Raw genomic sequence first — 12577 nt, forward strand, 5'->3', positions numbered from 1 at the left:
ACTGTTGCGCTCCAGAGACTGTGCAAGACAAGATAAGTATGAAATAAAAACATAGTAAAATTAGAAGTAAAAAAAAGGTCACAGTGTTCAGTTTAGACATATGTACAATGTTCGATGCAGAATAGACGTAGTTACCATACAATATACAATACTGTGCAGTGTACTAATATACAATACTATATACAATACTATATAGTGCAAGGCAGAAATGGAGAAATGGGACGAGTGTACTAATATACAATACTATATACAATACTATATAGTGCAAGGCAGAAATGGAGAAATGGGACGAGGTGCAATTTAGGTACAATTCACAGTAGGTGTACGAGTTGTAGTGCAAATCCTTTATCAATAAATATAAAGTGTAAGTGTGTTTGTGTGATCTAAAGTGTGGAGAGTGGGTGCTGCAGTGTGTTGTTTGTTTGAGTGAGTGTGTGCGTGTGGGTGTGTGTGCTGTGTGCATTTGATGGTTGTTGCATAGTGATTATTGTTCGTTTAGCGATTATTGTTCATTTAGCAGCCTGAATGTGTTTGTATCTGCGTAAATCATTGTTATATGGTACAGCGCCATGGAGTCTGGCGTGGCATGATAATACTATACGTTTGTATCTCGCAGAGTATGGTGCTTCAGGATTCAATGGCTGGGGTGGAATGAAGGCCTTGGGCTCGCTGGAGACATCGAGGTCGTCTAGGGTCTTCGGGGTGTGGTGGGCGACAAGGTCATCGAGGGCTTGTTGATCAATGGCATTTAATTCATGCAGTATTTCTGGATTCCAATCGTCGTCGGTAATGCTGGCTGTGTAGAATAAGAAGGTCACAGTTATAATCATGATGATTTAGACCATATGTATCTATGATTTAATACTATAATCGTTTTACATACACACACACACACACACACACACACACACACCTGTCTTCTCGAAACAGTCGATTTGGGCTAGTATATCCACCCCCCAGTCGTCATTAAAATCTTGCGGGATGACGGGTGGATCATGGTGCAAGGCCTCCAATATTTTGCCTATAGCTTCTTTATCGAAGCGATCCAGTTCTGAAATCGTTTCAGGGCCCCATTCGTCTGCAACGTCCTTTGCTGTATAGAAGAGTATCACACTTAGTCTTTTTTTTTATTGATTTCACGATATAATAATTATACCTGAGGATGTTTTGTATACTCACAATATTTGTCAAAGGCAGCGATCTCTCCCTCGATGTTTACAGAGGTGTCATCCTCTATCTCCAGCCATGCGTGTCCAGCTGTAGGAGTTTTAAAAGACGAATACATGTTATGGGGAGGCTTTAAGTAAAAATACATTGTCGTAATCTCACCGTATAAATGTATAAAAACATACCGTATGCAAGCGAATCTAGCCATTTGATCGTATCAGAGGCCGTCTGTAAATCTTCTCCTACTTCGGGAAAGAAAAAAAAGAATAAAAAAAAGGGGTTATAAACACACACACACACACACACACAGTTAGGCATACCCTTGTCTACAGCCATTCTCGATGTCTGAACACAGAGTCATACCGATAGAAAATCAGCTATACCTAAGGGGGTATGGTATAATCTACAAAATGAACTAGGACCATGCCTTACTTTAAGGGACACATACTTCCTCTTTATTTTTTTCACTGAGATATTAGAAAGTGAAGGCACCCCCCTTATGACACCACTGTTGTATTACTAACTACATGCTCCCATCAGCGATACTGTTGGGTCTTCTAAAAAAAAAATAGGTTTCAGAATGACAGAGACACCTCTAATCACCATTGAGCCATACAGATAATCCCACAGTTTTTGGGGGGCCTTGCGTTTTTTTTCTGCAGAATGGAGAACCCGGAGGGTCATAAATCTGGGCCCCAGGGACACAATGTGAATCCTGCACTTTCAAGCCCTCCCATTCGCTATCTTCAAACACCATCCTTGATACCAACCTCCATCGTTAGACACCCTTTCAGAATCATGTGATTTTCAGAATTGCAGAGAACCTGCAGTTTGACATTTCACTCGGTTGAGAGAACACACACACACAGCAGGGGTGATGCTCGCCACTCTGAAACAACAAACTGACAGAGAGGCTATTGAACAACCACTTGGAAGAAAGCACTTTCTGCTTAAACAAACAGCAAACTGACAGAACGGCTATTGAACATTTCTGAAGATAGATACTTATTCTTAAATCCACACACACACACACTTATTCTTAAGATACATACATATTCTTAAACCACACACACACACACACTTATTCTTAAGATACATACATATTCTTAAACCACACACACATTTGAAATGTTTATTCTGAAAACCTTGGAATACTTATTGTGAAACTATATTCTTAAGACTGGTATTTTCCCGGATGCCTTTAAAACAGCAGTTGTAAAGCCATTACTAAAAAAAACTAACTTGGATAGTAATGAAATGGCAAATTATCGTCCAATATCCAACCTACCATTCATTAGTAAAGTACTTGAAATGATAGTTTCAGTTCAAATAAATTCCTTTCTTGAAGAAAACAACATCTTAGAAGAATTTCAGTCAGGATTCAGAAAATATCATAGCACTGAAACTGCCCTCACCAAAATAATCAGTGACCTCAGACTAAACTCTGACGAGAATAAGATCTCCATCCTTATCCTGTTAGATCTCAGTGCAGCATTTGATACAATCGATCACGATATTCTAATCGATCGTCTTGAAAACCATGTCGGTTTCTCAGAACATGTGCTGGGCTGGTTTAAAACATACATCAGAGGGAGGAAATTCTATGTTAAACTAAGAGATCACATGTCTGATATATACGACAACAACTATGGAGTTGCACAAGGGAGTTGCTTAGGTCCTTTACTCTTCTCCCTTTACATGTTACCGCTGGGTGATATCATCAGAGAACATAATGTAGATTTCCATAGCTATGCGGATGATACACAACTGTACATATCTGCTGAACCAAATGATACAGCGATTAGCTCCATTACAGACTGCTTACTGGCAATAAATAAATGGATGAGTAAGAACTTCCTGAAACTAAACGAGAACAAATCTGAAATTCTAATTATCGGCTCCAAAACTAAAAAAGAAACATTAATAAAGAACCTGGGGGGACTAACCCCTTGGATCAAATCTGAGGTCACTAGTCTTGGGGTTATCATAGATTCAGAACTGAACTTCAATTCTCATATTAGCAAAGTGACGAAAACATCGTTCTTCCATCTCAGAAATATAGCAAAAGTACGACCATTTATTAATCAGAACGATGCTGAGAAGCTAATTCATGCATTCATATCTAGCCGGTTAGACTACTGTAATGCACTTTTCACAGGTCTCCCTAAGAAAACCACAGAGAGGCTTCAGCTAATCCAAAACTCTGCAGCCCGACTGCTAACTAGAACCAAAAGGAGAGAGCACATTAGTCCAGTCTTAGCTGCTTTACACTGGCTTCCTGTAACATTTAGAATTGACTTTAAGGTCCTTCTCCTTACATTCAAAGCTCTAAATGGACAGGGACCTAGCTACATCGCCAACACTCTAATAAATTACACACCAGCAAGAACACTGCGATCATCAGCTGCTGGACTACTAGAGGCTCCCAGAAGCAGTCAAAAGAGGATCGGTAATGCAGCCTTTATCAACTATGCCCCAAAACTATGGAACAAACTACCCCAAAACATCAGGGAAGCCAACTCGCTAGACATCTTTAAAAGACAGCTTAAAACCTATCTCTTTGCTCAGGCATTTCACTGATAGATATCTGCTACCACCTAGTGGCAAGAGGAAACATCAGGGATATCCTGACACAACTTGTATTTACCTGCACTATTCTTACCCTGCCTACTCTTATACACTGCCTATCAAATTCATGTGTCGGTTATTGCACTTTTTACTTCTTACTGATGACTATTTTTAAACTGAATCATTTTAAACTATTTTTATTATTTGCTAGATCCAAATGTGAAACACTGTGATTATTTGTATTACTGAATAGAGAGCCTATTAGGATGCTAGATCCTAATGTGAAACACTGTGATTTGCCATATCTTGCTATGCTCGCTCATGCCTGTATTTTTTATGTCCGTTCTATTTTATAATTTTTTGACTATTTTTAAACTGAATCATTTTAAACTATTTTTACTATTTGTGTTACTGAAAACTGTAAGCGGAGAGCCTATTGGGATGCTAGATCCTAATGTGAAACACTGTGATTCTACCTGTCTTTTTATGCTCGCTTATGCCTGTATTTTTTACTGTTGTGAAGCACTTTGAACTGCAACCTCTGTATGAAAAGTGCTATACAAATAAAGTTATTATTATTATTATTAAGATACACAAATACACACATTCAGAAGATAGATACATTGTATTTTTCTTAAAAATATTCCCCTACACATACAATCTGAAATGTTTAATCTGAAGACCTTGGAATACACAAATACATATTGTATTTTTCTTAAAATAAAAAATAAATAAATCTGAAACCGGATGCCCCCGCCCTTATAACCCCTCCCCTTCCGTAACCAGATGTCCCTCCCCTCCTAAACCGGATGTCCCTCCCCTCGAAACCGGAAGTCCCGCCTCCACCGACCAATCAGATAAGGGGGCGGGACTTAGGGGTCATAAATCATCTCAAAAAGGGGCGTGGTTACAATCAATCAAACTTTCCTTATAAGGTCTGACAGAATGTGCCTCTGTAACCTCTCTCTTACTATAATGATCCTTCTTACATCTTCTCATAATATTAGTTAACTTATTTTTATATTTCTTATATTTATTTTCTGCCTCTTTAGTTCTATGTTTTATAAATTCTCTATATAGTGTATTTTTCATGTCATTTATTAGTAATCCACTCACTGTATTGTTTTCTATAATGTTCATAAATATATTGTCTATCAGAGTGGCACAATGGGATGTGATTTGGCTGGGTCTTGTGATTTTTGGATAAAGGCTCAAACTATACAATGTGTTGATGAATTCCTCAGTAATTTTATGTTTGTTTGGATTTAAAAGATCAATGTTAAAATCCCCACAGATGAAAATAGCCTTTTGATTATTGTTTAAATACATTTCTTCCATCCAGTCCTTGAAAACTTCAATATTTGAACCTGGTGCTCTACAGCTCACAATTATATTTAAAAAAAATTCTACACGTATTTCTATTGTTATACATTCTAATAAATTATCAATCACATTTTTCATTCTTTCTACAATCTTATAATTCAAGTTATTATCCACATACACAGCCACTCCTCCTCCACTCTTATTTTTTTCTGTTCATATAGTTGAGTTCATATCCGACCATTTAAAAATCCATTCCCTTTTCCTTGTTCATCCACGTTTCTGAAATGGCAATTATGTTAAATGGTTGTGTAAACTGGTTTAAATATTCCTTAATGCTGTTAAAGTTTGCGTACAGACTTCTTGAATTGAAGTGAATTATTGATAGTTTGTTAACTGTCTTAATTGTCCGGTTGTACTGATCTTCTGTATAGTAGCAGCAGTTGTCGTTGATGTTGAAGAATAGATTATTGTCTGGGTCAATATCATTTTCTATATCCTGTAGATTGTGCTCAGTGTATTCAAATGTTTTAAGTAGGGATGCACCGATATGAAAATTGGCCGCCGATACCGATACCGATTGTTCAACTAACACTATCGGCCAATACCGATACCGATACCGATATTTGTATATAAGTATTTGTATTTTTTTTTTTTTTTTTTTTTTAATGAAACTACTGTATATTTGTATGTGTATGTTTGTATTTGTAGGCCTCTTTACTTACTTAAAAAAAGGAAACATCAAGAAATATGTTTATGGTATCACTATCTCTCTCCCAGTATCGTCTTGCGGCCTGCAGAGGGATACTATTTTCTCAACCAGAGCTTTCAACCAATGCAATGGAACCATTCTTGCGGCCTGCAGCGGGATACTATTCTCTCAACCAGAGCTTTCAACCAATGCAATGGAACCATTTTGATTGACAGTCGATTCGGCCAATTACGCCACACCGCTAGCACCCACCTCCTGCTGTCCTTACCACCAATCGGCAAGCGTTTATTCATTTTTCTACTTTCGGGCATGCCGCCATTGTTCTGTTTGCGAGAGCTGAACACACTTAACGTAGCTACGTTAGCTGCCCGGCCCGCCGACCGGCGCTCCACAGCATGGAGCGCCGGACCAAATGAGACATAATGATTTTACTGCAACAAATGTTATAATAAAACAAAGCCTTTCTATACATTTGTCTGGTTGAAAACTTTATTAACAGATTGCAGAATGTGTAGTTGGGTACGGAATGAGCAACGGAATGGAACCGAGCTATGAACGGACTAACGGAGTAATGCCTTGTTTACTGCTATCTTCGGGTAAATAATATGCTTGTTATTGAACGTGTAACACTAACGTTAATGCCACAAAACGAATGTTTGTGTCATTTTAACAGCAGATACTTTCTTAAATGCCATCTTCCCGAGAGAGGGTGTTGACGGGGAGTTGTGTTATTAATAGCATTGAACAGCTAACCGAAAGCTAACGTTAACTATTGTTAAAGGTTTAGCCATAACGTTACCTTGGCTAAAGTTGGGGCTATTCATAATGCAGCAATAATGGCTGCAGACATGCAAGCAAAGTACAGCAAGTTGGCAAAGGAGTATTCCAACGCAAATCACATTTTCACCAGTAACGTTAGTCTTGCATCTCCTGGTAGCTAATGAACGGACTCGGAGTAATGCCTTGCTGCTATGGGTAATAATAATATGCTGATGTTATTGTCCGTGTAACACTAACTATATAACGTTAATGCCACAAAACGAATGCCTTGTTAATCATAAATAGTAACTTTGATGCAGTAGCTTGTGTGTGGGGGACGGCGGGCGTTGTGCAGGTAGGTCGAGTGAACTTTTTTTTTTTGCCTTTTGACGCTACACAAATTGATGGGTATTTATCGGCGACTGCTATCGGCACATTTGAGCTTATCGGCCGATAGGCCGATAGCAGTCAACAAGGCACTTATCGGCCGATACCGATACCCGACCGATATATCGGTGCACCCCTAGTTTTAAGTTAAATTGTTTCGTGTTCAAGAATCCACTGTGTCAAACACAGTGGAACACTGTACACTGTGATCTCGTTAGTTGATGCCTACCGTGCCTCCCCCGGGGCACCAGGGAACACACAGCAGTCCATCAACACAATGACACGCAGAGAAACCCACAGCCAGTTAGCACCCCCTTGGCCACCCTTTGTTGTCGTTGGGGTCCCTCCCCCAAAATAAACTCGCCTCTCCCCTGCCTTGATCCTGCTAGAGAAATGGTTTATCTGTCCCGAGAGGACTATATTAACATACTACAGGAAATTGTCATAAATCCCCCCCCCCCCCTATATATACCTATATATAAATCCTCAGTAAGGTTTTCAACCTATCTCATACTTCTGTAAATTATTATCAATGAACACACAGGACTTCACGCTGTCATCTTGTCTCTCGATCTCTTGGTTGTTTCTGGAAGGAAGTCCCTGTTTGTCCATGATTCAACAATAAACCTGCCCATGATCTCTGTTTCAAATGCCTCAAAACAGTGGCTCTGTAGGAAAGCCCCATCCCGCCTGCCTCGTCCTTCCCGGAGCAACACTGCCTGTGATTGCTGGACTCTGCCTCGTTGGTCGTCTCCACCGCTGTCGGTGGTCTCCCTCGCTCGCTGTCGGCGGTCTCCGGACTCTGAAAGCAGAAAAGGGAAAACCAGGAGTCGTCTGTACACAGGCCTTCCCCTTGGGTTTTTCCCGAAAGCTCTTTATACTATGGCATTGGACTTGCAGTTCATTCCATTTCCCTACTGTCATTTCAGGTTCGCTATATATATTTTTCCTGTAAGCCCCTCCCATGACGATGCCCTTTATGCTGTGTAGATGTTGTGAGTGTCTTACAGCACATGGCGCTATATTATCGTTATTCCACCACCTTCTCAACACCCATTTCTGTCCCTACAGGGTGGTTCCCTGTCATTTTCCGTCGCGACACTCAGCCTTCTGATACCCACTCCGTGCAACTCTTCGTCCCAGTTTGGCCCCCAGCGCCCGCGTGCAAGTTCTGCTGGTGACTGTGTACTCTGAAAGCCCTGGCCCTACCTTCTAAGGTGTGAGAAGGAGCAGCTTGAAATTAAATCCCTCTTTATTTCAAACTATGTCTCCCATGACATAGTGAAAATATTATTTATTCCATTCTATAATTAAACTCTTTAATTAACTGCACCTTATCTCTCTGTGAAGTTCTTATTTAATCCATTGTATAATTAAACTCTATTAAATTAACCTGTATCACAATATTATTATTATATAATAATATTCCCCCTACATGCTCCTTTAATACCTACACACAAACAGTTTCTCGGTTTCCTGTTCCTAAACCCTGTGTACACCCACAAACAGTTTCTCGGTTGCCTGTTCCTAAACACTGTGTATACACACACGAACAGTTTCTTCCTGGTTCCCTGTTCCTTACACCGTGTATACACACATGAACAGTTTCTTCCTGGTTCCCTGTTCCTTACACTGTGTTGTCTCTCTGGTTCCCAACACACTTGTACACATCATAATCACTGTGTCTCGGTTTACCAATGACTTATGACTCTCCCACGACCAATTACTGTGTCTCAGCAATAGTCAACAACGAACGCTGGGTTCCTCAGCTCCGTCCTAAATCAACAGCTCCCTGCATCCCCAAACTACGCCACTAGATGGCAGCAGATACCTATATTTAAACATGCCCCTGCATCACCAAACTACGCCACTAGATGGTAGCAGATACCTATATTTTAATTTACATTACATTTACATTTAGTCATTTAGCTGACGCTTTTATCCAAAGCGACTTACAAGTTCTGTGCTACAAGTCATCAAGAAGGGCACAACTCTATCAGCTGAGTAACAATGTTCATCAAAGTGTTGAGTGCTACAGTGTAGGTTAGTTTATTAGGACAAGTGCATGACAGTAAGGTTAGTTAGGGTTAGATATTTTTATTTGTTTCTCTTTTTCTTTTTAATTCAGATAATGGTTGAAGAAGTGCGTCTTTAGTCGACGGCGAAAGATTGGACTGGTTTCAGCTGTCCTAACTGGGGTCGGTAGTTCATTCCACCATTGTGGGGCAAGGACTGAGAATAGGCGACTTCTCTTTGATGACCCTCCCGGAGCTTGGATAGGAGTAGGTCTGAGGCGGCCAGAAGATGCAGAGCGTAGGGGTCTTGAGGGTGTGTAGTTAGAGACCATTGACCGGAGGTAGGCGGGAGCGGTTCCCTAAATACTTCCCCACACTACCCCATTCCGCTACTAGGTGGCGACCTACTCATCCTCTAGATGGAAACTTTCATACAATACCCCCTCCCACCACTAGAGGGCGGCAGACTCATTCTCTAAGGCTGGAGTCATTTTCAGCCGACGTGTCATGCATTTATGGAATTCGTCATGCAATACCGCCTCCCACCACTAGAGGGTGGCAGACTCATGCATTAATTTCCCTTGATTAAGGTGTCCCTACTCAAGTGAAATTTCACATACATGACCTTTAAACTTCATACACACACGTCCCTGAGACGCTTTCCGTCTCTCGCCCCTATAACTAAAACCTCTGCACCCTTCTTGCATGTCCCACGCGCCGGTACTGCTGTTATCAGCCATGGCCCTGTTGCCATGGCCGCCCAGCCGCCTTTGTCAGGGGATGGACACCCCTGACAAAGGGGTGTCTGGAAGTCGCTGACACCATATCTCACTCCCGCTGCCATTTTGCCCGCGATCTCGGACCAAATGTTTACTAAACCACATATGTACCGCTTTTCGCCTATTCGTAATTCATGCGGTCCTTCCCGCCTCTAGTGAACCAGTAATTAGCTAAAACAGTTCAATGAACAATAAACATCTGTACTATTGCGTCTCCCTCCTCTCTCTCTCTCATACGATTCTGCAGTCATTCATCTAGCACGTCTGTAGCTTTGTTTTCATTCCTTTGGTCTGATAAGACACTGTATGCTCTCTGCCACTCTCTCTGCTCTCTTCCAAACAAGGGCAGCTGATCTCTAAAGCTCCGCTCCGGAGCCCCTTTTCACACATAATCACTGCTGTTTTATGCACATTCTCTCATCTAAAATGTTTACATCAAAGCTGGCTTTCTGTGTCGCTAATTATTTTTACGGATGCACCATTCTTTATTTTGGCTTAAACGACTATAACCGTGCGTGCAAGTGAACTAACTTTTTCTTCTACAACGCTGCTCGACTCACGTCCCATGGCTGCCTCTCTCTCCCTATTTATGAATCGTTTTCAAATAAACGCTAGATTATTGATAGTATATGTGTACTTATGAAAAATCAATTATCTTATTTCCTGATCAGCACACACACACACACACATACACACATATGGGACACATTGATATATCTGTGAAAAAAGCTCTGATTATCCCAAGACTGATCAAATAGATTCCTTACCTCAGATCAGATGTTCTCCGAAAAGATTATTCCAATTCCTGATCGCCATTCCAAATATCGATCGCGTTTATTGATCCAACGCTGGGTGCTTGAAACACATATTCCACGCTGTTCCGAGGGTCGGGGAAGACTGTAATCGGCTCGGGTTACATGCCTGACAAGTAAAATGTGGATTCCGGGTTTTCTTTTCCCCATGCGTTTTCATTCAGTCCAATCCAAAGGGTGCATTACCATCCGGGAAACAAGAGCCTGTTCGAGCTCAGAGAGAGTCCCAGTGGTAACATGAGGCTAGATTGATGCTAAATTAATGGAAATCGCTAATAAAAAAAATAACGATTAATAATGAGATTTCTCGTCGTTGGCACTCAAAGTGTTAAGGACTGTGGCTGCTTGGCTGATATTCTGTCCTTGATGCATTTGTAAAGTAAGTACTGTAGCCTACAATTGGAATCTGGCAGAGGAATATATTATTAAGCAAATTTATCCCTGGATGTTTGCAATTGTTATGGCTTGCTGCTATTGGAGTGAAATGGATAGCTTACAACTGCAAGAAAACATTGAAATATATTGCCAATTATTTACAAATAATTATGTAAAATCTTGAGCCCAATATATTGCCAGTATATACAGTACAACCCCAATACATACAGTAGAATACTGTTTGTAAGTAGGGATGTGATTGGTTCTACAGTTTCAACAGACATGTTACACATATTCAGATGGTATTGTTATTAGGTCATCATTCATGTAATATCAGACCAATAATGACAATTAAATTCACATTGATTTGCAACAAGTAAGTTGAATCAACTTATTTCAGATATTTCAGATTCAGTCAACATTATAATTTACTGCATTTTGAGCAAGGATCCATTCTAGACTATTCAGGACCTTATTTCAGGGCTTAAGATGCGAGTGCAATGGTTGCATATACAACCTTATTTTTCAGGAAGTGCTTCCACTGCATGGTGGTGTAGTGGTTAACACTGTCGCCTCACAGCAAGAAGGTCCAGGGTTCGATTCCCGCTTTGGGACCAGGTTTCCGCGTTGCCAGGTACCCAGGTGGGGTATCTCCCAGGCCTTTCTGTGTGGAGTTTGCATGTTCTCTCCGTGCTCGCAAGGGTTCCCCCCCCCCATAAGATAAACCCAATGGAAAAACATGCAAAAATAGATCGCTGACGCTGTCGCGTCCTTGACGAAGACGGGCAGGATCACTCGGATTGGTCCCCGGGCGCGGTACCTCGCAGACGCCCTGTCTGCTCCCGGCTGCCCTTGGGGGGAAGGGCGACGGGATGGGTTAAGCGCAGAGCTCAATCGCATCGGCGACCCTGAGAAAAAGACAATGCATGTGTGTGTGTGTGTATTCATGTGTGTGTGTGTGCCGCCCATTGCATGTCACATGTCGTTGCATGCCGAATAAAGACACTCTAAAGAGATACTGCATTATTATATTATATTCATAATATTTGACTTAATGGCACTAGTGCGAGTGGGGGAGAAATTGCCTGTTCACGCCCTGTAATAGCTATATGACAAACGTATCTTGTTCTGTGTCTGATCAGGTGATGGCCAGGTTGAACCATCTAATAACACGTTGCTTGTACTTCTCTGTTTAGGTGACGGCCAGGTTGAACCACATGTTGCTTGTACTTCTCTGTTTAGGTGACGGCCATGTACTTTCCTCTGTTTAGGTGACGGCCAGGTTGAACCATCTAATAACACGTTGCTTGTACTTCTCTGTTCAGGTGACGGCCAGGTCGACTTTGAGGAGTTTGTCACGCTGCTCGGGCCAAAACTGGCTGCTGCCGACATGCCTGATAAGTTCCATGGAGCAGACTTTGATTCTGTGTTCTGGAAGGTAAATATCCGTACTGGGTTTTCCTCTGTGATGTGTTGGAGCGATATGGTGGTTTGGGGTAATTCTGTCATGTGTTGGAGCGGCATGGTGGTTTGGGGTAATTCTGTCATGTGTTGGAGTGGTATGGTGGTTTTGGGTAATTCTGTCATGTGTTTGAGTAGTATGGTGGTTTGGGGTAATTATGTCAAGTTCAAGTTTCAAGTTTCTTTATTAGTTGTCATAGTAAAATACAGAATACTTTTCTA

General features: G+C 41.2%; 1 protein-coding gene across 1 annotated transcript in view; it reads left to right on the forward strand.

The window, feature by feature from the left end:
- Window positions 1-12577, forward strand: part of LOC311236663 (calcium-binding protein 7-like) — a gene marked incomplete at both ends in the record, with an annotated part of 170249 nt that overhangs the window by 135612 nt on the left and 22060 nt on the right. Inside the window, one exon of the mRNA XM_084324373.1 lies at window positions 12220-12332. Within this exon, the coding sequence (XP_084180499.1) occupies window positions 12220-12332 (113 nt within the window). The remainder of the gene's footprint in view (window positions 1-12219; window positions 12333-12577) is intronic.

This window comes from Notolepis coatsorum (genome assembly GCF_963971535.1).
Source record: "Notolepis coatsorum genome assembly, chromosome: 11".
In the NCBI taxonomy this organism is placed as follows: Eukaryota; Metazoa; Chordata; class Actinopteri; order Aulopiformes; family Paralepididae; genus Notolepis; species Notolepis coatsorum.